Here is a 25,660-nt window from a genome sequence, read left to right as displayed (position 1 = left end):
CGTGGGCATCGCGCGCCATCACGTCCACGCCGTACTGCGGGGGAAGAAGAAGGGCGCCGTTGGAAGCCGGGGTGTTAAAATAGAGGCAGTGGGTTCGGGATGGAGGGGGTTGGATTTAAGGGAGGATGGGGACAGAGAGAAGAAGAAGGAGAGGGCAGGAGACCAGCCTGACAACACGAGCATGGCAGCGCTGAGCCACGTACGGCAGAAATGTTTCTCGAGGGAGGGAGTCTCACGTGTGGGACAAAATCTGCCTCAGTGGTAGTCCAAGCTAAGGGAACGTCTCCTTCCTCGTTTCCTACGCTCTCCTTCACTTTCCATCAAGCAGAGAGGCAGAAACATGCTTTTCTACCACGATGCCACCTTTTGAGAGCGCGCACTGAGGAACACCCAGCCTCAGGACATCGTCCTCGTGAAGCCCTCCAGGAGCAGGTCGGGGATGTCCTGCTGAGGGACACAGCCCAGCCCCCCCAGCCAAGCCCTCTCCTGGCACCAGGTGCTTACCCAGATGAGGAGCTGCACCAGCACCACGTTCCCTTTCCGGCAGGCCAGGTGCAGGGCGGTGCGCCCGTCCCCGTCCCCGCAGGTCTCGTTCACCTCCTCCCGCGTGCCGTGGGCCAGGAGCAGGATCACCGTCCGCAAGTCCTCCTCGGCTGTGGCCCTCAGGAGATGCTGGCCCAGAGAGAGCTCCAGGCACTGCAGTGGGGCGAGGAAGAGCTTCTGCTCGTACTTTGCGCGTATCCAGAGCTCTTTTTCTTCCCTAGGGAAGCCAGAGGGGACAGGTCACTCTCACCTGGCGTCGCAGCCAACAAGGAGATTATTTCCCCTCTCCCAAATTTATGTCAAGAAAGCCCTCACAGGAACAGTTCACCCAAACCTTAGGAGCAGTTCACCCAAACCTTGTATTTTTAGCAAGTATTTGTGTTGCCCACCTTGCTGTTCCTGAGCCAAGGCTCGAGGTCCTCCTTGGTGCGTGCTGTACCCACGGGGTTGTAGGATCACAACAGCCAGGAGGTCTTAAAAAACCCCGGGCCAGCAAGAGGTCAGTGCAAGAGCCCTCACTGCCACAAAGACCAAAGACACACCAGGCAGCCAGGTTCCACCTTAAGGCTGGAAAATGCACTGCAAAAAAATGCACCCAATTTCTGTATCCCAGACCAGAAGTAACCAAACAGGGGTGCTTTGTCCCCCTCCACGTTGGGTAATGTTCCCAAAGGCGTAGGGATGGTCCCTCTGTTTTTCCAAAATGCAAACCAATGCTTTGAAGCACCTTTTCCTCCCGATGTATCAAAGAACCGTCAGAAGCTTTCTGGTGCTATCAGGTTACAGCAGAACAAGGACTACAAACAAGGCCCTCCACTCGCCATTTAAAAAATTACCATACAATTACATGATCTGAGAGCACCAGCCCCAGACAAAGTCCCATTTAGAGGTCCCTCAGGTAATCTGCTCAGCCTGTGAAAGCCACATACATCACCTGAGCCAGGCAACTGGGTGCAGGTGACAGATTCTCTCCTCCGGAGTACAAAAGGCCGAGCTCTGTTTACGCCTTTCAGCCGTGTTTACACTGCTCCCAGTAATCTAGTGTCAGGTTAGCCCTAATCTGTTTTTAAATACTTATGTAAACATCTCCTTCCACCAGCAAATCTGGATTAGTTTTGCATCATTTCCTGGGACATGCGGAGTGACCTTGCTTTGACCTGCCTGGATGCTTTCAGGCACAGCTTCCCAAAGCAGGCACAGCTTCCCTGCCCCGGCCACAGTTTACCCCACAAACAGGGCCAGGGCTTTTCTTCAGAGCAAAAGTGCAAACAGAAAATTAACACAGAGAGTGCTTCTTGTACCCCAAACCTCTGAATGACTCCTGCAAGCTAAAAGGCACACCAAAAAACCCCTCCACAACCCATCTGGGCAGTTGCAAATTAACCTTTGATGGCAGGATCTGATAAAGGGAGTATCGCTGCAGGTATTCCAGATGGAGAGGAGGAAGAAAAGGAGTTCTGTTATCAGAATCTTTAATTCATGGTTTTTCTAATTATATCTTTTTAAGGTAAAAAGCCAAACTAGAACCAGTGCCACGGAAGGGATAAAGTAACACGCAATTACCTACAATAAAATGGGCATTCTTGCAATAGTTCCACTTCCAGTACCCATCTAGATTATCTTCAAGGATATTTAGCAAAGATCTCACATGATTTTTAAACACACAGCGAGGTATTGAGAGTATAACCAACACATCCATCGCATGTTTAAAACGTGCCAGACTGGAAAATGAAGTGATTCAACCTGTGCTGCTCACCCACAGTAGCACACACCAGGGCTCTGGGGATTTGTTTTTCGTATGTCCACACATCCTAAAGGCAAAATATTCCTCAGATATGTCAGTAATTTTTTTTTTTTACCTTAGTCAAGGGCCTGCAAATGAATCCCCCTCTCCCCCAGACCATCCTCTGAGTGAGAGAAACTTTTGCCTCCTATCAGAGCACTGGTTGCTGTGATTCCTGTGGCTCAAAGAAGTCCCTTTCTATTTAGGAAAAAAGCTGTTTGACACAAGTTTCCCATTTCCAATCACCATTCAGCCTAAACTGTAACACCAATGCTAAATACAGACAATAGCTGCTTAGTTCAGGCAGAGGCTTTCAGAGCTTGAGGCTGCTGGTTCACAAATCCACCAGCACGAATTTCACGTTTGCCGTGCGTCGCGTGGGCAATCCTGATGCTCCTGGAAGGATGCAAGAAAGAAAGAGGGATGGGGATGTCCCACTCCTGCTCAGGTTTATCCTACTGCCTCAACAGGCTGGGGGAAGAACAGGAAACTCTCTAAACGTCAATGTCACAGGAAGGGGAATGTGCTGCCTCAGTGCTGGGCACCAAATGACTTCACTCACTAAAGTCCAGTTCCTCCACCTTTGGAGTCACATCGAGGGTTGTGGTGAAACTATAAATCAAACTAAAAGTGTTTCAGAGGCCTCAGACATTTGGGGCAGCATGTCACTGACATCAGTATTGAGCGAGATTTAGGTCTTTTTCAACAGTACAAACTGGGCATAAAGAAAGATTTGGGTTTTAGGGCAGAAAACAGAACCTCATCAGAGGTAGGAGGAAAAGCACACTGGGCTACACCTCATGGACAGCCACAACACACAGGGACTGCCTTTCAATGAGCATCTAGAAAGCCAATGCCCACAAACACCCTCCCTACATCTCTGGCACAAACCATTTAATTTGGACGGGAAGTCCTGGGGACTTTCCTGGGAGACAGCTGCAGCTCCGCCGCTCGCATTCATCTCAGAGGCCCTGACAACAAGACATAAATACTGCAATTGTTGCTCTGATGCCCCAATTTCACTTCTGGGATCCACAGCTTGTCTTGGTTGAGGTTTCATTTCCCCCAAGGAAGGCCAGTCCAAGAGCAGAGTTGTCAGCAGTAGATCACTTAACCTCATTGCAGTTCCCCGGAGGACCACTGCTCACATCCCCTGTTAGTTAATGAGCTAAAAAATGAATTATTGGAGCGGTCAGCAATAAGCAGGAAGAGGAGGCACAGTGTTTCATTTCAGCCAGCACCGACATACCTTTAAATAAATCAACTGAACAAGAGTACAAGGAAGTGTGAGGAAGAGCAACTCATCAGGAGAAAGACACTGAACCAGTCCCTAAAATAAAGGCTGGTAAATATTTCCCTCTTTTCCTCCCTTAATTGTAATCCTGGCAATTCTAAATGACCCTCTCCATACCAGACACTTCCAGCTGTAGCTGTCAAAGCCAAACCAAGACTCTTTCAGTGAACTTTCAACAGTGGAAGTCTCAAGACCAAATTAAAGCAAGACCTTCCTGTACTCAGATGGTGCCAATGACACCAAACACTGGAGAAGGTCTGAGCTGCTTCTTCCTCATATGCACTAAAATCAATAGATTACAAGCTCCTAAATAAACTTAGAGAAAGGAACAACAGAGCTCTAAGGTCAGACTTTCTTTGAGCCTTTTCTCTCTTAAATATCTGCATTCAAACCCTGATTTGTATGTGCTGGTACAGACTCCCAACCTCACTGGTTACACAAGGGGCAAATCCAGCAGAGGATCACTGCAAAACACTCGGCAGAATCAGGAATGAGTCACTGATCTTGTCCAAAAACTGCCACCAAGCTCTCTGCTCTTGCAGGAGTCTCCATCACTGGTGAAGCCCAAGAACACACAGTGGTGTAAGGAAATCCCTGCTGCAGCAGCAATACTGTACATAGGTAAAAGGTTATTAGAAACAGATGAAAATTTCAGTTCTCGGTTTATTTTGATCTAATTAGGTGCTTGCTTCTCAAGATAATGTCCAATTATTTAAATTACTCTGCCAGCCACATCACATCATTATTATGTGGAAACATAAATACTGGGCACTGGAAGGGGGGTGGGTAAGCAGGGAGCATCAGAGAAGAGAAAAAGCAGATTTGCTTCGAGCACAGCCTTGCTCCAGGAGCCGCACTGCGTTCCCCAGCTGTGGGTTTGCACTGGAGATGCTCCTTGAGGAGCCCACACCCTACACAGCTCAGCCCCATCGTGTGGTGCACCGAGTTTTCCACCCTACAAATCCCATCAGAAGCCTCATCCTGTTGGCATCCACTCTCCATCCCGACTCCTCCTCGCTCCCGTTCACCTCTGCCTTCACCTCCACTTGTCCCTCACACATATTTGGGGGAGTGCCATCAGGAGGCAAACACGAAGAGGATGTGCAGAGTGGGGAAAAAAACGTCGTGTTCATACAGTGACCCAGAACTGCCTGAGTAGGCAACAGCACATGGCTGGAGAGCCTGGGAACTCGCCATCAGAATTCCACAGCTCCAGAGCAAGAGCAGCCTTGCTCTCACCAAAGCATGACTAAAAGGATGACTAAAATGTCGTGTCGCTCGCTCATTATCAGAGTTACTCACCACTTGTTAAAAAGCTGGATCACATTCTGAAGGTTGAATTAGAAAGACAGTGGACAGCAGGTATTTACCATGGCACAGCACTGATTTCCCACCACCAGAAATACCAAGCAGGCTTCTCACAGGCGTTTTGAAGTGAAGTTTTATTCTCCACACCTCTGACAACACTGAAAAGCTCCTGAGCTTTTTATATCTTTTCTTCTCTCTTGCTAAAGGAACTAATTCTGTAAGAGAGGAGGCCTCTCAGTGGTGTCTCCATGGTCGCTGTGCAGGTGCTGTGCCCGTGTGTTGCCATTTCTGGTTGCTCACTGAAGTACAACCCTTTAATGCCGTGGTAACCTGGCCAGCTCAGCAAGAGCTCTGCCAAATTTCCTCTCCTGTTGGCCAGCTGACAAGGTTAATGTGTCTCGTCCAAGAAAATGAAGTAAATCTAACCCACTGCACCTCCCAAACTCCTGGAAGAGCCCCAGGATGTGTCATTAGCTTCGTGGTCCAGCATGCAAGGAGCACACATCACCTAATGACCGGTGCTGGGCAGCTGGATGTGCTGGGGCTTCCCGATTAAACAACCCCCTCTGTGATGATCCCAATAAATGGCACTGCTTTGGATAGAGCTGGTGATGCAGTGTTGGGATGAGTAAAAGGAAAACATTGGGAAGGGGGGGCGGGGATTAAAACGTTGGGGAAAGGTTCACGATGCTTTTAATTGCAACAGCGAAAAGGGGAGAGAAGAAGAGAGGGCGAGAAGAAAGGGGCTAGCAGCAAGGAATTTCCAAAGTGCCTTCCTGCCCCGAGCAAAGCAGGAACTGGGAGGAGAGGCATGGAAGAGGAGCTGGGAACAATATGCTGAGAAAACACAGGGGCTTCCTCTCTCTCTGCAGGAGAAGACCCCTCTGCTGCATTGCAAAGGCAGCGCTGAGCAGCTGAGCGGCTCCGCGCCCGCATGCCTGCTCCGCCCGGCCGCGTTGCTAAGGGGGAAGGCACAAGCCCACCGGGAATAGCCAGGTCCCTGGCAAACAAGAGGGCTCCAGACAGCAAACAAAGACCGATGGGTATTTATTCCTTAATTACAGAAAGCTTTGAAGAAACAGGCCCACTGTAAATCCCGCCTGCTGAGGGAACGGACCGCGATTTATGCGCGCTGGGGCAAAGAGGAAATAAATATCTCGCTGGCTCCTGATCAATATTATGAGTGTTTTGCCAACCTACAGGGTGTTTTATGAGCTGTAAGGACAGAAAGGGATCATTAATAATTAAATAAAGTCAACCTATTAAGCTTATTACTTCTTACAAGTTAAACACCCCTGACGGACCAAGGGCAGCCCCACAGGAAAGCTGCGGATCAGCCAGCCCGCATCTTGCCTTGGACTCTGGTCCAGGGCTGTCTCCAGTGAGCAGTGTGGTAACCCAGCCTGGAAATGATTTAGTTACTGTCTGATAGGCAACTTATCTGCCTGAGGGCTGTGTCCAAGCCACTCTTCAAACTCTTGCCCGGGAGACAGACAATTCACTGCTGCTAAACCATGCCAAATATTCAGGTTATTCTCCTACTCTCAGTCCTTTTCAACCAAACCAAACCAAACCAAACCAAACCAAACCAAACCAAACCAAACCAAAAGGCACAAATTCCTGGAAGTGTTCGAGGGCAGGCTCTGAGCAACCTGGTCTAGTGGAAGGTGTCCCTGCCCATGGCAGGTGGTTGGAAGAAGATGGTCCTCACGGTCCTTTCCAACCCACACCATTCCAGGAGTCTGTGAAATTAAGGCGGTTTCCCAGCGGCAGCACCTTGCACTGCCAGGGACTCGTTTCCCGAAGCCCCCAGCTCTGGACCGTCTCCACCATTAGCTCTCCTATTCCATGTTCCAGTTTTCCTTTCATAGCTGTGTGTTTCAGGGGAAAAAAAAAAAGCCCTGCTGTGCATGAGGGACAGAGATCACTCATTTGTGCAGAGCTCCATGTGCTTCTCAAATTAATCACGTCTTGCATGACACCAACCTGTACCATTGTTATTCGGATTCGGTGGAGCTTCTCCACCTTTTTCCCTCTCTCCTGACAGCATTCCCCTACACAGGGCTCCAAAAGAGCTGCTATTTCTGCATTTGGAGGTTACCCCTCCATGGAGCAACCAGCACCTCTCCTTTAAGTATTAGTACACCCGCAGGATTTATCACTGCCCAACATTAACGACCAGCCCGGCCGAGACATCAAGGTTTAGTGACTTCAGGCTTTTCAGATAAATACCCTGCAACTGTGGGCTCTGATTTATCACAGAAAATTGCAGCCAACTTCTGTTTTCATTGCACGACACTCCATCTAATAATTTTTTAAGGTTTACTCGATAAAATATAGCACACCTGAGGTTTACTCCACGTAAAGTTAAGCAAAAACCGTGTGACATACAACAGCAGGGGATACCACGGGTACTAAGATAAGGCTTATTAAGTTGAGAATAAAGATCCTAAGGGTGACAACTCTAAGCCCTGCAAGCTGGTTAAGTCTTTTCTCAATAAAAATCCCGGTTTTGAATTTGTTCCGTACAACTGTGTGAAATGGAAACAGTCCCTAGAGATTTAACAAAAAAAGCTTGAAGAATGCCACACGCTGCTCTTTTCCTCTAACCCCAAAAGCCCCAGAATTTTTTGAAACAGCATTGTCAGAGATATTTCAGAGGGAAGAAGGAACCCCAAGGATGTAGAACTCACCACTGCCCTGAGGAGACCACAAAGACAATCAGAGGGCTGGAGCACCTCTGCTATGAGGAAAGTACGACAGGATTGGGAATGCTCAGCCTGGAGAAGAGAAGGCCCAGGGGAGAGACCCAGTTGTGGCCTTTCAGTACCTGAAGGGAGTCAATGAAAAAAATGGGGAGAGCTATTTACAAGGGTCTGGAGTGCCAGGACAAGGGGGAGTGGGTTTAAACTGCCAGAGGGCAGGGTTAGATGGGATACTGGGAAGAAATTCCTCCCTGTGAGGGGGTGAGGCTCTGGCACAGGGTGCCCAGAGAAGCTGTGGCTGCCCCTGGATCCCTGGAAGTGTCCAAGGCCAGGCTGGACAGGGTTGGGATAGTGGGAGGTGTCCCTGCCCATGGCAGGGGGTGAGACTGGATGAGCTTTAAGATCTCTTCCATTCCAAACCCTTCTGTGATTCTGTGATTTTAAACACATAGCTCAGTGAAAATAATTTAAAAAGCACCATGAAGAGTGGAGGAAGATGGATTTTCTGCTAAGGTTTGTAAGGAGAGACTTCATGAGAGTCTGGAATGCAAAAGCCATGAACAACAAACAGCTCCCTTGCACCCACCCTCTGCTAACCAACAGGAAAGCTCCTGAGTTCAGGATCTGATTCCTTTTACGTGCTGGCACATCAGTATCTAGGTAAACATCCAAGCAAAATTTAACCCCAAACATATCACTGTGCTGAGCACCAGAAAGAAAAGGCTGATAAATGAGTTATCGCTACGTGGTTCTAGACACACAAGTGAACTGCTTCCAATTCTTGGGTGGTCAACCTCACCCCACAAATATTACCTAAAAAAAGCCAGAAGATACAACAGTTGCATGGAAATGCTAAAACCAAGGAGTATATTTGCTTCTTGCCTGTTTTCAAGAATAAATATATATATATATGCAGGGAACAGTAATTGGAAACATGTACCTAATGCATTTCATACTTGTGTGTAACCATACTTAACCCAATGTCTTTAAGTGTACAAATCGTTGTGCCAGGACCTAAACACAGACTGGAAATTTCAATTTGCCATTTGATATACACTCACCCAGCTTAGAAGATCCCAGTAATTCCCAACTTGTTAACACAAGGTAGAGCTCAGGAAATCTTTGTTTTTTCTTTAAAAGGAGGGGGGGAAATATGAAAATTCCCTTCTCAAAGGTGGCGGAGGGGAGGGGGAGCGACGCACAAATATTGCAACGCCTAAATCTCAATAATCTGTGCCAGGAGCTCGGTGGCTGAGTGAGGTGGCCCATCCCTGAGGGATGTGGTGTGGAGCAGGGCTAACTGCCCATCAGGGATACTGGAACAGCTGCTGATGTGAGCTGCTGTGGAACAGATCCCACTGCAAACACACAAGGGGAGAGAAATGGAGCCTTCCTGCTGCTTGCCCTGCTGGAAAGTGGAGGAGCAGCACAACTGTGAGAGACGGGGGGGGGGGGGGGGGGGAACCAACCCCCTCCGACGGGGCTGGCAAACTTCCAGAGTAGAACGAGATCTCAAGTGAGAGCTTGCTTGAGGCTTCCATCATAGAATCAATAAGGTGGGAAAAGACCTCGGAGATCATCAAGTGCAGCTGATGCAAAATGGAAAAAACATGTTGTGGGCTCCAGGAGAGCCCAGTCTTTACCTGAGGATCAAAAACTGGAAGAGGACGGTCTAATTGCAACGCCCCAAAAAGACCTTCAGAAATGTTTCTTGATCCTTTATCAACAGTAGCTCCTACAGTTTGGTTTGCAAGGAAAAACAAAAGTCCTTTCAGGGGGCTTTAATTGTATCTTAATTCCAGTAGAAGCAGTGAAGATGATGCTCTTTGGAGTATTTGGGGAAAAAGCACCCTCCAACCATTACACTGAATTTATGTAAGACATAAAAGAGAAAATACAAGTAATAAACGTTGTATTTGAGCACAGACTCTGAAGAAAAACACATTTGGAGCAGCAAGAAAATAAAACCAACTGCTTGCTCTGCACGAGTCAGCAGTGGGAGGCAGGCGAGTTTGCAGGGCAAGGTCCAAGGGCTGGGAAGCAGCCGGACCATCCCCGTGGGCAGCATCTCTGGGATCCACCTTCTAAGGATGCTGTAGGGATCTCTCTGCTGTCCAACTCTTCCCAAGTGACTTGGAGCTCTCCCTTCTGCTCCCCTCGCCTTCTGATGTCTCCTCCTTTGCAATTCAAGTATCACAGAATCCTTCAGTTTGGAAAAGACCTCCAAGACCAAGTCCAACCTTCAACCAAACACCATCGTGCCCAAGGCACTAAGTACCGTGCCCACTCATTCCACGAACACTTCCAGGGATGGTGACTCCTCCACCTCCCTGGGCAGCCCCTTCCAATGCTTAAGCACTCTTTCAGTGAAGGAATTTCCCTCACATCTGACCTGAACCATCTCACTGATGCCAAGGACTCTGAAGGAATTGCTGATGTCACTGGACTCTTCCATTAGCCTCATTTATTAATGGCTATTTTTATTTAGGAAAAACGACATCTTTTTTTGGCAAGTTAGACCTCCCAAAGTATTCCTTCCATTCAGCAAGCGATGGGACTTCCCTCCACCTCTGTTTCAGTGGGCTGCAGGTGTTTGATGCCCTTCTCAAACCATAAATCATAATTAGTTAAAAAAAGACCATTGGTAGACCTGCTTCTGGAAAAGCAAAGTGGATGAAGAATTTCCTTAGAGTAAAAAAGAGATGAAGACTTGAGAATCCTCAGTAGTTAACACCCAGAGAAACCCACGAGGTTCCTTTGCCTAAAAACTGAAATCTCAAAGCTTTTTTTTTTTTTTTTTTGATTTGTTTGTGTGTTTCCAACAATGGGATGTGCAACACTGGGGTTGCCCAAATGTGCCCCAAAACGGTGGGATTAGAGATGGATGTGGCTTTCAGAAGACATGGAAGTGCTCAGGTCCTGCTGAGGCTTTTCCAATGGTGCACCTCTGCCTGTTAATCACTTCCAAAGCTTTAAGCTTTTATGATTTACAAGCCATAAGGTGGATGTTTGTCAGTGGGAAACCCACAGAAAACCTGACAGCAAAGAAAATCCACACTGGGGACACCTGCCAAAAGTGACAGCAAGTTCCACTTCCAGAGCAACTCAGAGAGAGCTGTGCAGGGATTTAAAAGCTGAATTAAAGCCAGAATTGAGGAATTAAAGCCCCCTGCCCAAGTGTTCTTGGTGCCTAAGTGCTCTCTCTCTCTCTCTCAGCTACTTCCCTACAAATCCCTCTTCAGGCCACATTTGGAAATTATTTAAAAAAGATAAAATATCCCTAATCTGTTACCAATTAGAAGGAACATGTGAATATTATTTTCTAATTTGTGACTCAATCTTGAAAGCGAACTCACTGAAATAATTACATTGCCTCCTGAATATTCCTATTGTGCTCCTGAAAAAAAAAAAAAAAGAACAGTAGGTATGTCCTCTCCTGCCTGAGATGCCCTGGGGCTGAATGTATCAATAAGAACCATCAAAGCCCTGGATGTGGGCTGCCAAAAAACTGTAATTTCTGCTCCCTGGCAGCTGCAGCCCAGGGGTTGCCAAAGGGATTCGTTGCCTCCTAATGGCCTTTGTGCAACTTGGGTTTGTGGTGAGGAGGGACGAGCCAAGGAGGCCCAAGGTGAGCGGCAAACACAAGGTGTCCAAGGTATCCCACTGGCACAAGTGACCCCTTCCAGCTGTACGAGCTCTAAGCCAGGATTTATGAGAGCAGCAAGGGAGACTTCTTTGTAAAACCCAGACGCAGCACGACTTGAGTGAGTAACTCCTGAAAATTGGTAATTTCCTGGTGGTTAGCAGGAGAAGGCCCACCAATGGGGAAGCAGAGGCTGCTAATAAATTTATAGTGCGTTATATGCCAATTAGACCCCCTCAGCCCTTCAAGAGGCAGCACCACCAATCAGGTCATCATTCCACAAATGTACTCTTTAGGGCTGAGCTCATCACAAATCAATCCTGCATTTCAAGTGCAATTTTCATTAGCGTTGCCCGGGACTGCACTGGTGAAACAATGCAGGCAGGTATTTTCCTTCTCCCCTCCAAGCACCCTTCCCTGATGCCCTGTGCACAGCTATTTGCTCCTCCTCGTGCACAGCCACGTCTCGACTTCACATGGTAAATAATCATTTTGAATACCACATTAATCCTGCATCGGACCAGATTTATTACACGCGTCACACGCGGGAGTTTCGCCGTCACTCGCAAGCCAGCCGTGAACCCCGTGCTTAAATTACATCCTTGCACCTGACCATGCACCATGCAAGGCTCTGTCAATACCAGGAGTCAGCAGCTCCCTCAGCTTCCCACCCTGTGACATCCACAAGTGCCAAGACACCCGACGCCGCTCGTTTGGGAATTCAGAAAAAGGGAAAAACACAGCAACAACTACTCTGTACGGTTTAGCGTCTGCTTTAAACCTCTGGTCACAGCTTAAATCACAGCTTTTAGTCTGTGCAAGCAACATTGCATTTTGGATGCTCTTCTTTGCTTCATTTTTTGCTGAACGAGGCCAGAAACAGCCCTTAATAACACCTATGGCAGCACAGAGATGCCTCCTGGTCAGGAGCACAGGGCAACCTGAGCCACCAGGGATGCATTTTCCAGGTACAGACCTTGGAAAAGCACACCCAGAAACCTGTCAGAGATCATCCTGAGCTGGAAGGGACCCACAGGGATCATCAGTCCAACCCCTGGCTCTGCACAGACACCCCAACAATCCCACCCTGTGCATCCCTGAGAGCGTTGTCCAAACGTTCCTTGAGCTCTGGCAGCCTTGGGGCCGTGACCAACCCAACCTGACCCAACCCTAGGTGGGGTTACAAATCTAACATCCATGTTAGGTGGACTTAAGGAACAGGGACCTCTCAATGCCAAGAATTCCCAAAGCAACCTTCACTTCCCTGCTTCCCAGCCAGGTAAGCTCCTTTCGAGTCACCATGGGACCAAATTTTACTTCCTAAACTGCCCCTGCCCCCACTGCTTTTAAATTTTATGGAGTCTCTTCACAAAAAAAACACAACTTAGGAAGAGCAGTGCCTGATGCCTCAAGCCTTGGGCTGTCACCTGCATCTTATTTCTACTTAACCTCTTAAATAACATTGGAATTCACTTTGTCCCCTGATGGGCGCCGTAATGAGAACCTCCTGTCAATCACGGCTCCATTAGCCGGGACAGACTTTCACTTCCTGAAACAATTTATTGGATTCCCAGAAGCGAATGGGCCTTGCTCCTTTTGAGCCGGGCTTTTTTGGGGAGCTATTCAGCGGGAGCGGGTGTCCCTTCTGTCCCTGCTGAGCGGGGCATTGTTCCCCCCGTTGGCTCATGGAAACGGCTTCCTGAGCTGACCCACCTCTCCTTGTCCCGGCCAGGCCGAGTGTTTGCCAAAAACTTCTTTGGGCTGCTCAGTTCACCGGCGCAACACAAAACCCACCAGCTGTTTCCAGCCACTGGGGCAGGGGGAGAAGCCAATCCTGCTGTTAACCCCTTCCCAACAAAACCCTGGAGAGCTGGAGCCCGTCATCCCCGGGGCAGAGGAGCGCGACTCCACAGTAGCGCCCTCTTCCTTAGGAAAGCAGGATCTGCTCTCATTTAGCATGAAACTAAAGGCAATTTTGTTTTCCTCTTCCTCTCTCTTGGTTACAACTCAAATTGCAGCTCGAAGAAAAAAATCTTACTAATAGAGGCTAAAACCACTTTGGTTGGAACATTATCTCGAGAGGAGAATTTTCATTTCCCCGAGTGTGTGCAGTCCTTACGAGGTTCATTTGCAATGAGTCTCTCTGTTTTGATGAGATAATAAAATGCATTTTATTTAAAAATATCTCCATTTCTGCCCCCCCCTCCCAGCAAAGGAATTTAAATGGTCAGTTAATCTTTCTGCTTCAGAAACAACCCACTGAGTAAATAAGAGGGCTCAAGATTATATAAACCAACATTTTTTCCTATTCCAACACTGGTCTCGAAGACTGAACTACAAATGTACCTGGGCATTGGCTGTGTGCCTTTTTAGTATAAATCAGTTTAACTTTTAGCCTGGGAAAGGGGGGAAAAAAAAAAAAGGAAACAAGATGATAGTTATCTCCAGCCTTCTGTGATTCTCGAGTCCATAGTAAATGGGGGGACTCGTTAGTGCCATAGTGATCCAATCAGGATGAAATTATGCAGTCATGTAAGAAATAATATCTATTAGGCTAATTTAATCAACGAATACTTTACAGATGAATAAGAATGCAGAATCCAATTATTTCAAACATTTGGACTGTCAGCCGCTGTGTTTTCGAAGCGGTGGAAGAGCAGAAAAGGAAGGTTTAAGGATCCTTTTAAGACGAGGGTGGCTGGGCTGTGTTTGTGGCAGGAGAGCTTAAAACAGCAGAAAAACTGACAACCACAATCAGCACCTTGTGTGGCTCTGAGGGCTGGAGCTGGGCTGGCTCCTGGGGCACCTTCCCCTGGCATATTGGTGTGGACAGCTTGATCTGCTCTTTGCGCTGGCTGATGATGACTGTCTCCAGTCCTGGTGATTTCCCCTCGCCAGTCACCCTTTCAAAGGCAGGCTGATGCTCTGATGACAATTTGTTACTGGGAAGGGAAGATGTGCCCCTGGGTTGGTGCACAGCACAGCTCCATGGATGACACGTGGCATTTGTTCCTCTTGGAAAACCAAGAGATTGCTTTATGGCACCATGCAAAGAGCAATGGGACACACAGAACTACTACCAGAGGGGGAAATCAGGTTAAAACACAACTTGACTCAAAAAGGAGGGGACAAAACTGGGGGCTGTGAGTACACAAACCATGATCCAGTACACAAACCTGACTCAACATCTGCTCTGCTGATGCTCTGTCAAACCATGAGAGGATCATGAAGCCTGCCAGAAAACCATCATTCCCCCACCAAGGAGACTTCAGGACTGGCTCCTTGCTATAGAATAAAGGCACAAGAAATCCCACATCCACTGCCTCTCTGTGGAGAATTTTCTCCCCAATCCACTGGAGTTGCTGATTCATAAAGAAACAAGAGCAGCCACCCTCTGCATTTTGAGTAACAGAACGGTTTGGGTTGGGAGAGACCTTCAAGACCATCTCATTCCAATCCCTCTGCCATGGGATGTCCTTCCACTGTCCCAGGTTGCTCAGAGCCTTGTGGAACATCTCACACACACGTCCAGCTTCATCACACAGGGCCTGCTAATCCCATTGACTATCAGAGCAGTTATTTCAAGACCTGAAGATGGCAAAGGTGCACGTTCTGCTCAAGTCTACAGCACAAAAGTGACATTTTTTCTCCTCTCTCATCGTTACTAGAAGTTACTTGCCTGTACAGAGAAAAACAAGACTACAAGAAAGGGATGAATACTTTAACCATGTGGAATATCTTCCACAAAGAGCTGAATGAGCTTCACAAGGAAGCTTAAACTTAAAAAATTCAATTCACTCTCTGGGCTTCAGCCTTTTTTTTGACTATTTGAGTGGTATCAGGAAGAACAGAGCAAAGCTGGTGCCTGCTGCAGAGTGTGGATGCCCCACCGCTCCGTAAGGTCTGCGCTGCGATTCCCAGCGTACCTGTGATCCAAACATTTTTCTGCCCTGTCATCTGGAGCGGTAAATGGTCTCTCTTGCTTATTTAAACACTTAATGCTCTTCTGATGCCCAAATTATGCCTGTTTGCCGTGATGGATTAGCACAGAATACAGCAGTGACAATTTTCTGCAATCTGCGGAATATCAAGTTTTGATTACTTCAGGAGGAAAAAGTAAAGTTATGAGCAAACTGATTGATAAGGAGCAGAGGAATACTTCATGTGGTGGCTCGCTGGGAGCCTTGATGAATGCCTGGCAGGACTGTGATGAGTCCCCACAGAAGACATGCAATAACTCTGAGGAGATTTAAGGTATTTATTGCTCAAATAAAACAAAACCAAGTGACACGGGTGGGTGAGGTAGCACTGGGTGATTACAGTCTGCTGATCAAGACCAAGTGCAATTCCCATTTTTTTCCAGAGCAAAAAACCAAACTAATTCTCCAGCTTGCCTACGGAACACTGATGGTTATTTTGGGAATTCTGGATGCTGGCTTTCTTCAGTGAGGAATGGGATTGTTCTAGAGTCAGGTCTTTATGGTGGTCTCTTCTAGTTAATGCTGGCAGTTGTTCTACTTTTGGGTGGCAAATGAGCAGTACCTTTTAAAGACAAGACTATAATATATATATTTTTATATGTCTGTATGTCTGTCTGTCTATCTATCTATCCCATAAAGCTATAATATATGTATTAGATATAAGGTTGGACTTGATAATCTTGGAGGTCTTTCCCAACCTTCACGATCCTATGATTCTCTCTCTCTGTCCATGAACACATATCCCCTGGGCCCCACTCCCTTCCAGCAGCAGCTTTCCCAGCTGTGAGACTGAGAGGATTTCCCAAAGGAGCATCCCTAGCATGGTGCAGGCACTGCATTTTGCTCCACAGCAAGGTGTAGGGAGAGCTCCTCTGAAGGGATGAACTGCTCTCTCCTCAATTACAAATCTCTCTCGTTCGGGGCTTCCACGGCAATAACACATCAACAGTCTCCCTGTGCTGCCAGAGTTTAGAGGCATAGAAAGGCACAAAGTTAATTTCTGGGCATAGGGCAGCGATATGGGATACACATCATAAAGTCACCCCAAGACACAGATGTGACCCCTCCACTCTGGAACAGTTGCTGAGCTGTGTCTGCGTGAAAATCCCTAAAGCTCTCCCTGAGTGTGACGGGACTTTGTCTTAAAAGCATCTTCTCCAAAACAGTTCAGACTGAGGGAACCTTCTGAGAGAGGAGAGGCAAGGGAGGAAAAAAGCCACCAGCGAAGAGCATGATGCATTTGAAGGGAGGGTTGCATCAGAAGCACCTTTTCCTTCAGAGAAGGGAGCTCACTTGAGCCTACAGCGCTGTTTTGCTGTTAAAAAAGGCACTTGCAGTTAAGCGGTGAAGAGAACGGATTTTTTTATTTCCAGTTTACTATTTCTGGGTGGGGTTGATGGATGTTTTGGACAGAAGGAGATGAAAGGAGGCTTTGTGAGCCAGGATGATTAAAACAGTTGTCTTGAGCTGAGTTTGTCTATTGTGAAAAGAAGTGGGGGAGACTCCAACCAATCCATCAGCAATCCACCGCCGGCAGACGCAGGCACTGATTAGACACGACAGCTTTGCAACAGGTTTGAAATCAAAGTGCAACAGAACTAGCCTGGCTGTCTGTCTGTGTTTGGAAAAGCAGCCCAGGAGCTACAAGGATCCTGAAGATGTTCAGCTTTTCCGACTCCAAGAGCAAGCATGGCAACACCAGTGGCACTCCAAGGAGGATAAAGAAGATCCTGGTAGTAAAACAAAGGATGCTTAAAACTCTCAGTCTGAGAACATGATGGATTTGGAGGATTCCTTGATGTGGTATTTAGGGATCTGGAAGTGCTGGGTCAAGGGTTGCACTCAATGATCTTGGAGGGCTTTTCCAACTTTAACCATTCCATGAATCCATGATATTTTAGACGCAAAGCGTAACCCAAAGGCAGGGTGTGCATTCCCAGCTATCAAAACAGACTGTGGAAGAGCACAGACCAAGGATCTGCTGCCTTCCCTGCAAAATGCTTGGACTTTCCAGGGCCATCACATATCCCAAACCACTTGCCCTCTGCTGATAATGCTTAGGATGAGACTCTTAAGCTGTATCAACCCGTTTTGTTTACTGTAAAATATTCTTCCAGCCTGAAGAAATAGGAATTAGTGATTCTTCTGAGATCTGGCCAATGTGACAGACTTAGCTGGGTATCTTGCACAGCTTTTATAGTGAAAAAAGAAATTGCTGTTATTGATGTGATCTGGCAATGAAAATATTTTCCATCTGACACACACCAAGCAGCTCCCACCAACAGTCAGAAGGAGCTCTATTGAATTCCTGAGCATTTCTTTTTTAGCTCCTGGCTCAGACCAGAATGGATGAAGCACTGAGAACTGCTGGGTGAGACCCCAGATTGCATCTTGGTGGGCATCTGATCCCAGTCCCTGTGAGCTGAGCACCAGCATTCCCAGCAATCCTGCTGTTTGCTTTGGTCTGTCTTTTGGGAATGGCTTCTGAGGGATACAATAACCTGGCAGCCACCTCCAATCCTGCCTGGATGCTTGGAAAAAAAGCTACTGCTCCCTCAGAGATCAAGTGGGCAGCAGCCCCTTAACAGGAACTGGTCTATGAGCTACCACCACATGTCTAATTAATGACCCTGCCGGTCGCAGCTGGAAGAGCTGAGCTGGGGGTGATTAATTAAATTAGCTGGCAGAGGAAATTACAGTGGAAAAGCCAAAGTTTGATTGCTCCATAATTAACCACAGTGCAAATAATATCTGCATCTATAACTTCCAGCGATGAGATCAGAAGCCAATTGAATTTGGCACTGATTGAAGCTGTAAATATCCTGTGGTGAAAAATGATAGGTTTGTTCTGAAGGGAAAACTTACAGAAATGGACATCCAGCGGATGCAAGAGGGGAGCAGGGGACAGGGAGGAAAGAGCACTGGAATTAGATCTTGATCTCAGCTGATTTCTGCAGTTTTCTGCAGTGCTAAGAGGATTCTATGTGAAACAGGAAGAAATATTTTAAAACCTGAATGCTGTGGGATTCCTTATCAGAGCTTTGGTGAATCTGGAAAGCAAAGGCCACGGAGATCATTCCATCCCTCGCCTTGCTCCACAGCCTGTGTCTCCTAAGCGGTGGGAATCACTGCTTTCCTTGGGAAAGCACTGCACAGCTGAAGAAATACCCAGTCCAAACACCTCCTCCCTGTTCCTCCATCCCCTACTCCTACTCCCAGGAGCACTTTTTTCAACTACAAGAACCCATTTTTCCAAGGAGATGTCCTCCAAATGCCTGCAAACCCCTCCATTCCCCACTAAACCATTATCATTTCATTAACCCCCTTAAGCATCTCCTGCTACTCACTGAAGACTCGAAACATTTCTTATAATTCTTCTCCAAAATTCTCTATTTTGACAAGTTATGGTCATGATATGTACCCACCCCAATCCTGCATCATGTTGGATTACTGCGAGTTTTATCCCTCTTCCACTGCTGGTGTAGGTCTGGCTTAAAGAAAGCTCAGATATTTCAACTGTGGCCTGAAATGCAACCCCTCAAATCCCCAAGTGAGCCAAGGTCTATTTCCATGCTTCTCAAACTGCTATCCAGTGTACTCTGTGATAAAAGCTGCATAATCCAGCAAATATTTAATTCTTGTGTTTTTAGAGCAGTGAAACCAGTTTTCCTGAGTGTTGAGTAGTGAAAGTGCACATATGCAATAATTTTTCATCTTTTGTGTATTTTATTTCTATTTTCATACATTATCTTGAATTTATCAAGGGTATTATATATATGCTTGATAAAATATATGCCTGACCATATTATATTTGCTTGATAAAAACGTTTCTCCAAAGGGAATCCACTTTGTGTGGAGCACGACCATCCCACGAACCAAATTTGTGCCTTCTCCTGCTCCAGACCAAAACACTCCTGTGGGTATTGGCACCTCCTTGGCCATCAAACCCTCCTCACCAGGACACCCCACTACAAAAAAAAATTACAATTCCACAAAAAAACCCAGCAGCACAATATTGATTGTGAACACACAAGTTCTGCTCTGCTTTGCCATTTCCTTCTGGAAAGCTGGGGAATCACAGAACCAGCCCCTTTTTTAATGCTACTTTATTACTCCTGGCTGACAACACAACTTTTTGGAGTGCCCTGAAAGCCTTCCCTGTAAGCTGGGTTGGTTCCTGCATGTCCCATTATGGCAGTGAGATGGTCTGGCTGTAAAAAATGCAAACCAAACTTCTCTCCCCCAGGATGTCAAATGCACTTTCCTCTTACAAAATAACCACATTTGATGTTGGAGGCTATTTTCCTTCTGCTTCTGAGACATCCCATGTTCTCCTCTGCCTCTTATTCCACATCTTAACCACTCACACTGGTACCCAACGAGCTGCCTGACTCCACAAAAATGCAAATGTGGCAAAAAACACCAGCTAAAAATCAGCTCTGGACATATTTAAATTTCAGGAGTCCCAAAACTCTGTTGGAAGAGCCATTCTCATCTCTCATTCCCACCACACATCCTGCCCATCCCTAAACCTTGCCCGCTCCTTCACACCTCCCTTCCAAACACCCCAAGACCCCTCCATCAAATGTGGTTATTTTATAAGAGGAAAGTGCATTTGACATCCTGGGGGAGAGAAGTTTGGTTTGCATTTTTTACAGCCAGACCATCTCACTGCCATAATGGGACATGCAGGAACCAACCCAGCTTACAGGGAAGGCTTTCAGGGCACCCCAAAAAGTTGTGACTGATTTTTCACAAGCAAAACTCTGCATTTCAAAGGGTCCTTCGGCAGCTGAGTTTATCCAGCCTCCAAATGAATTTTGTGGAGGAATTTTGTGCAAGCTCCACGCTGTTGGATTGGTCTCGGGGCTGATGTGCCACAGGCAAGGGGCTCCACAAAGCCTGGGCTTTCAAAGGATGTGGCTTAGAAATCCCACAGAACAATGAAGAAATGTTCCCCTTGCCCAATTTTAAATTCTCTCTTGGCTTTAGTGAACTTGCCCTTCAAGCAGCCCAGCAACGAGGCTGGTGAACTCCTGTGAGTAGGAAGCAAGTAGTGCCTGCACAGCACCTGTGCACGGGCTGAGGGCTGAACTTTTCCCACATTCCCCATCCCTGTGTGGATGTGGATCACTGCAGGGTGCAGATTCCACAGGAAATCCTGGCCTTTTCCCAAGGGATGGCACACAAAGCAAATGCTGACCGACACCAACAGTGTCCACAGCTGAAACCAGAGCTGGGAGCGCCTACACCAACCCAAACTGGAGTTCCACCACTCAAAACTGCAATTGCAGCAGTATTTCAAATAGTAACATCTATTTTAAACACTATTTTAAATAAGAATATTGTTTTAAATAAGAATATTTTAACTTCTCTCCTTGATTGGAAGTCTGAACAAGTAATCCCAATTAATTTTTGTAGCTGTTTTTTCCTTTTCCTCCTTTTTGCCTGAATGCAACAGGTGAATCCAAGCAAACTCAGCATCTATTTAGGACTGGTCTGAGCTGTGGGAGGACAAGTGACCAAAGCAGATCTGATCTGGAAAGGCTCACATGAGCACACACACGTCACTAGCGAAGGATTAGAGCTGCAAATTTTGGCTTCTTGAGATGAAAAAGTTAAAAAAAAGTCACCTTCTAGACATAATTTTTCATAAGAAATCCTTCAGTTTCAGCACACAGTGACACAATCCTGTTCTTCCCACTTGCAGAGGAGTCTCACAAGCATCCCTGGGGTGGTGATTTAACTGTGTGTGCACCTCAGACTCCCAAGCCTGATGACAGGCTGGTGCTGTAGACAAGTGAAAATGCAATAAAAACATCCCTTTGGAAATTCTGACCTGGATGAAACCGGGGAAATGTAAATTTTTTGGAGGAAAGGCGAAGTTAGCTGGAAGATTTCTAGGCCATGACGTAACCATCTGTTCAGCAAGAAGACTTTTTGAAGCTCGGCCCATGCACACCTTCTGAGGCTCACCAATTACCAAGACGGCTTCTTCTCGTTCCCCAAATTCTCACACAGAAAATGCCTCAGTGACAGGACTTTGCTCTGTCTGCACAATCCAGTTAATAGGCACTGGAAGGATTTCATCTCCCCCTAATTCCTGCCTCCCACCCATCACCTGTGCTCCCCTCAGCACATTTTCACCTGCTGTTTAATTACTCGAGTGCTGCTCTGATTCCCTCTGGTCGCTCCTTTCCGCCAGGGTTTGCTGCTGTCCCCCACTCCAGCACCCACACATGGAAAAATCCAGCTGGAAGAGCATTATCCCTGACGAAAACAGAACATCTGAGAGCTGTGGGGAACCTGCATTTGGGCTGCTGTGTAGATCAAGTTTCAGTCCAGTCAAAAGCCGGCACCATCTTTTCACTGCTGCCCTTTTCATTTAGTTATCTTACTGAAGTCTTATCTCCCCAGTCCCTTGCCATAGGCTACCAGCTTCCTGCAGAGCCAGAAACAAAGCTCAGTCTTAAACAAAGGGGGGAAAAAAGGGAAAAAAGCACAAAAGAAAGTTGGTCACAGTTACTGTTAGGGAGCCCTGCGGGTTCTGTAGCCAGGACCAAAGCGAGGGGATGCTGCTGCTTCTGTGCCTCGTGTCACCGGCCAGCAAAGCCACCAGGAGCACGGAGAGGCACTGCCTGCCTTCAAAGCATCCCCACCACTGCCTTCAGCCACGCTCTGCTGTCCCAGGAGCTGAAACAGATCCATCCAAACAGCTGGAATGGGAAAAAGAACCACGAGAGGAGGAGGGTGACACTGGTGACAACCGCCAAGAGCTTGTGGCCCATGGACACAACCTTCCTGTGACATCCCACCCAGGGAAAAGGGAATCCTGGGGACCACCTCCCAGCCTCTCAGCCCATCCTCGTATTTAACCACAATCAGGTTATGCAGAAAAGGCAGAAACAGCAAAAGGAATTTGTACAACAAAGCTCTGAGAAATCTAGGATTTGAGCTCAGGACTCAAACAAGGAGGATTTTTTGGGGAAAAGAGTGTTCATAAATTGATAAGCAGCAGCAGGAAAAGTGTTTGTTTGTTTGTTTGCTGGAATAAGAACCAGTCTGGTGGGTGTGTCTGTCCTGAAGGTCTCAAAACCGTGTAGGATCTGGACTTCAAACTTAACTTAACTTTTGGTTTACATATGGATTGATCATTTCTCTTTTTGAATTAGTTCCCTCCCAAGCACCTACCAGAGCTAGAGAGATTGGAAGACCGGTGTGTTTTCACACCTGCTTGGCCAAAAGCTCCTTGTAAAGGGCAACTCAGAGCTCACCAACAGAGAGAAAACCATCACTGTGTTTATTAGAAACTGCTTGGGCCAGTGTGCAACTTCAGCAGAGGAATGGAAGGGCTAATGAGAACAAAATTTAGCACAAACCAGGAATGAGCTGGCTTTGCAGCCACGTCCAGAAAGCAATTTGAATTACGTTTGCTTCAACTGCCTGGGGAGACCTGGCGTGCAGAGAGGCAGATGTGACCTCAGGGCAGGAGGAATGAAAGGAACAGGTTAAACATCAACTACACAGAAAAGCTGCAAATAACAAGGAAATATTTTGCATAAGATCTCTTTCTAACAGGATAGGTATCTTTCAATCTGCTGGATGTTTTCCCAAGTGCTTGACTCACAGCACTTCCTAAAATACTCACAGAGGAGCCTTTGGATCTGACCCGGGCACCTCATAATAGCTGATGCTTGGCACTGGGCATTTTTAAACTCAATGGCTTTATTTTGGCCTATTATTATTATTATTATTATTATTATTATTAGTTTCAGCCTTGCAAACAGCTGACTTTCAAGAACAAACAAGAGGCCAGTGCTTCTCCTTTGATGAAAAACTGGTGAGAGAACACCTTGGTAAGGCTGCCCAAGGCTTTACAGACAGCAAACATCATTTCCCAGTTGCTTTTAGCTTGCCATACTTAAGATGAAACTCTCCGTATTTATTATTCAGGTGCTGTGGAGTAGCAGAGATGTGCATCCACACATGCGGCACGCAATTTAATGCCAGTGGTAATGATACCAAGGAATTTTCTGAGGAAAAACCGACCCTCAGTGGTTTCCATCTGACTCCTTTTCAGTGATCCTGGCCTTTGGCCTGATGTGAGCCACGTTCCCCCTCAAGTTATAAATTCACCATCCCATTTTTTCCCACCTGAAATTAAAATTTTGTTCTCATTAGCCCTTCCATTCCTCTGCTGAAGTTGCACACTGGCCCAAGCAGTTTCTAATAAACACAGTGATGGTTTTCTCTCTGTTGGTGAGCTCTGAGTTGCCCTTTACAAGGAGCTTTTGGCCAAGCAGGTGTGAAAACACACCGGTCTTCCAATCTCTCTAGCTCTGGTAGGTGCTTGGGAGGGAACTAATTCAAAAAGAGAAATGATCAATCCATATGTAAACCAAAAGTTAAGTTAAGTTTGAAGTCCAGATCCTACACGGTTTTGAGACCTTCAGGACAGACACTCACCCACTAGACTGGTTCTTGTTCTAGAAAACAAACAAACAAACAAACAAACCAACCACTTTTTCTGCTGCTGATTGTCAATTTATGAACACTCTTCCCCCAAAAAATCCTCCTTGTTTGAGTCCTGAGCTCAAATCCTAGATTTCTTCCAAGTTCAACAGCTCATCAGCTTCCTTTTCTATGGAATTTCAGCTTAACTTGGTACTTTTCAGCCAAACCCACAGAAGGAGAACCCAAATTTGTCAGGAATCTCACCAGAATAAAGGTACCTGGAGCTGCTTGTACCTCCCAGGTAAAACATTTCAGTCTCCATCACCTGCCCTGCTGCAGAACCCTCCAGGGGCAGGATGTCCTCACACAGCTCTGATTTGTGAGCTGGACACACCCAAGGATGTCTTCCTTGGAGTCTTGGAGGGGTAATTCAGAGTGGGTTTCTCATTTTGTTTCACTGACATCGAAAACTCCTTCACAACCACGGGGTCATTGTTTTCCACGGCTCCTGGGGATGGCACGTTACAGAAGGAATCCACCAAACGCCTCTGGACTTGTAAGAAAATGGCAAAAAGGCTGCTAAAATAGGGACTGTTGCCTTTCTCTTGCTCTTGTTTGAAGGCAAAGCTCCTTCAAGGCCCTTCCCTTCTACTCAGCTCCAGTGTTCAGAGCTTGGCCATTGCCTCTGGCCCACTGCTCATGAGAGAATCACAGAATCATGGAATGCTCCGGGTTTGTGTGTGACCTTAAAGCCCATTCCATTCCACCCCCTGCCATGGCCAGGGACACCTTCCACCATTCCAGGTTGCTCCAAGACCCGTCCAGCCTGGCCTTGGGCACTGCCAGGGATTCAGTGAAGTGGCACTGATGCTGTTTAGATTGAGAAGAAGAACAGCACTGCAGCTTTTACACCTCTGCATTTTAATAAACACTTCAATAATCTGCAGAAGGAGACAGAAGCACTTCCTTTGCAGGTTTCTCTTTCACCACCGACGAGGAAAATAACAATTGTAATAATTATTGCCAACCAGGCTCCTGTTTGCCGAGTGTTTGAGCTTTTATCAGAGGCAGCTTTGCACACAAGAAAGGTGCAGCTGAGCCGGGCAGCATTTCATCTAAAGCACTCATTAACTTGGACAAGCGGGGTCGAGGGTGTTGTGGTTGTTTTGTTTTGATTTTTAATCATGCAGGCATCTCCCGGGCTGCCGTACAGGCACCGGTGTTTTACCGGATCAGCTCCTGGGTGACAAGGGCTGCCAAGCAGCTGCAAGGACAATGAAACACAATATTACTGCTACTACTACTGCTACCTTTCATCTCTGGAGTATATCTGAGCTTCCAAGTGAGCTTCCAAGGAATCCAAAAGGCTGAAGTCTGACCAGCAGCCACCCAAGCTGACGTTCCACTTGCCTCGGGTAGCTGCTCCTGTCAGATGCACTTCCTGGAAGCTACTGGCGAGTGGCAATTTTATTTTTTTGTTTGAATTTAACTGCAAACCAACCCAACGTGGAGGCACACGAAGGGTTCACTCCTACAGCTGTCTCCTGGAGTTTACTGGCAGCAGCGAATCAGTCTCTTTATTTATGTCTGCGTTTGAGAACGCGATGCCGCTGTAACTAATAATTTATCCATTTTCCTCATTATCTTCATGAAATATCTGCTGTCCAAAACTGAGCTAATAGAACTCCAGCTCGCTGGGAGCCCTGCTGCTCGGTGCACTTCAGCCACCAGGAAGAACAGGAGCGAGTCTTCACTGATCCCTTCCCAAAGTCCAAGCTGGAAACCTTAAGCCAAACCTGAAGTCAAACCTGCGGTCCCCGAGCAGCTGCTGGGCCGGCAGCAGCCCAGCTGTCTAAACTTTATTGGCAGCAAATGTCATTCTTGCACACGGACTGCCTGCCTGCAGAAGCCAAAGGCACATCTTGGGCTATCACATCCCATCACGTTCCC

General features: G+C 47.0%; 1 protein-coding gene across 1 annotated transcript in view; it reads right to left on the bottom strand.

The window, feature by feature from the left end:
• Nucleotides 1–4: 4 nt before the first annotated feature.
• Nucleotides 5–25,660, bottom strand: part of AGAP1 (ArfGAP with GTPase domain, ankyrin repeat and PH domain 1) — a gene marked incomplete at its 3' end in the record, with an annotated part of 282,469 nt that continues 256,813 nt past the window's right edge. Inside the window, exons 20-21 of the mRNA XM_017743360.1 lie at nucleotides 505–760; nucleotides 5–34 (exon numbers count right to left, since the gene is read on the bottom strand). Of these exons, the coding sequence (XP_017598849.1) occupies nucleotides 5–34; nucleotides 505–760 (286 nt within the window). The remainder of the gene's footprint in view (nucleotides 35–504; nucleotides 761–25,660) is intronic.

This window comes from Corvus brachyrhynchos, unplaced genomic scaffold (assembly GCF_000691975.1).
Source record: "Corvus brachyrhynchos isolate BGI_N302 unplaced genomic scaffold, ASM69197v1 scaffold79, whole genome shotgun sequence".
Taxonomy (NCBI): Eukaryota; Metazoa; Chordata; class Aves; order Passeriformes; family Corvidae; genus Corvus; species Corvus brachyrhynchos.
Note: the sequence above shows the minus strand (reverse complement) of the source record. Positions and strands in the feature narration are given on the sequence as shown.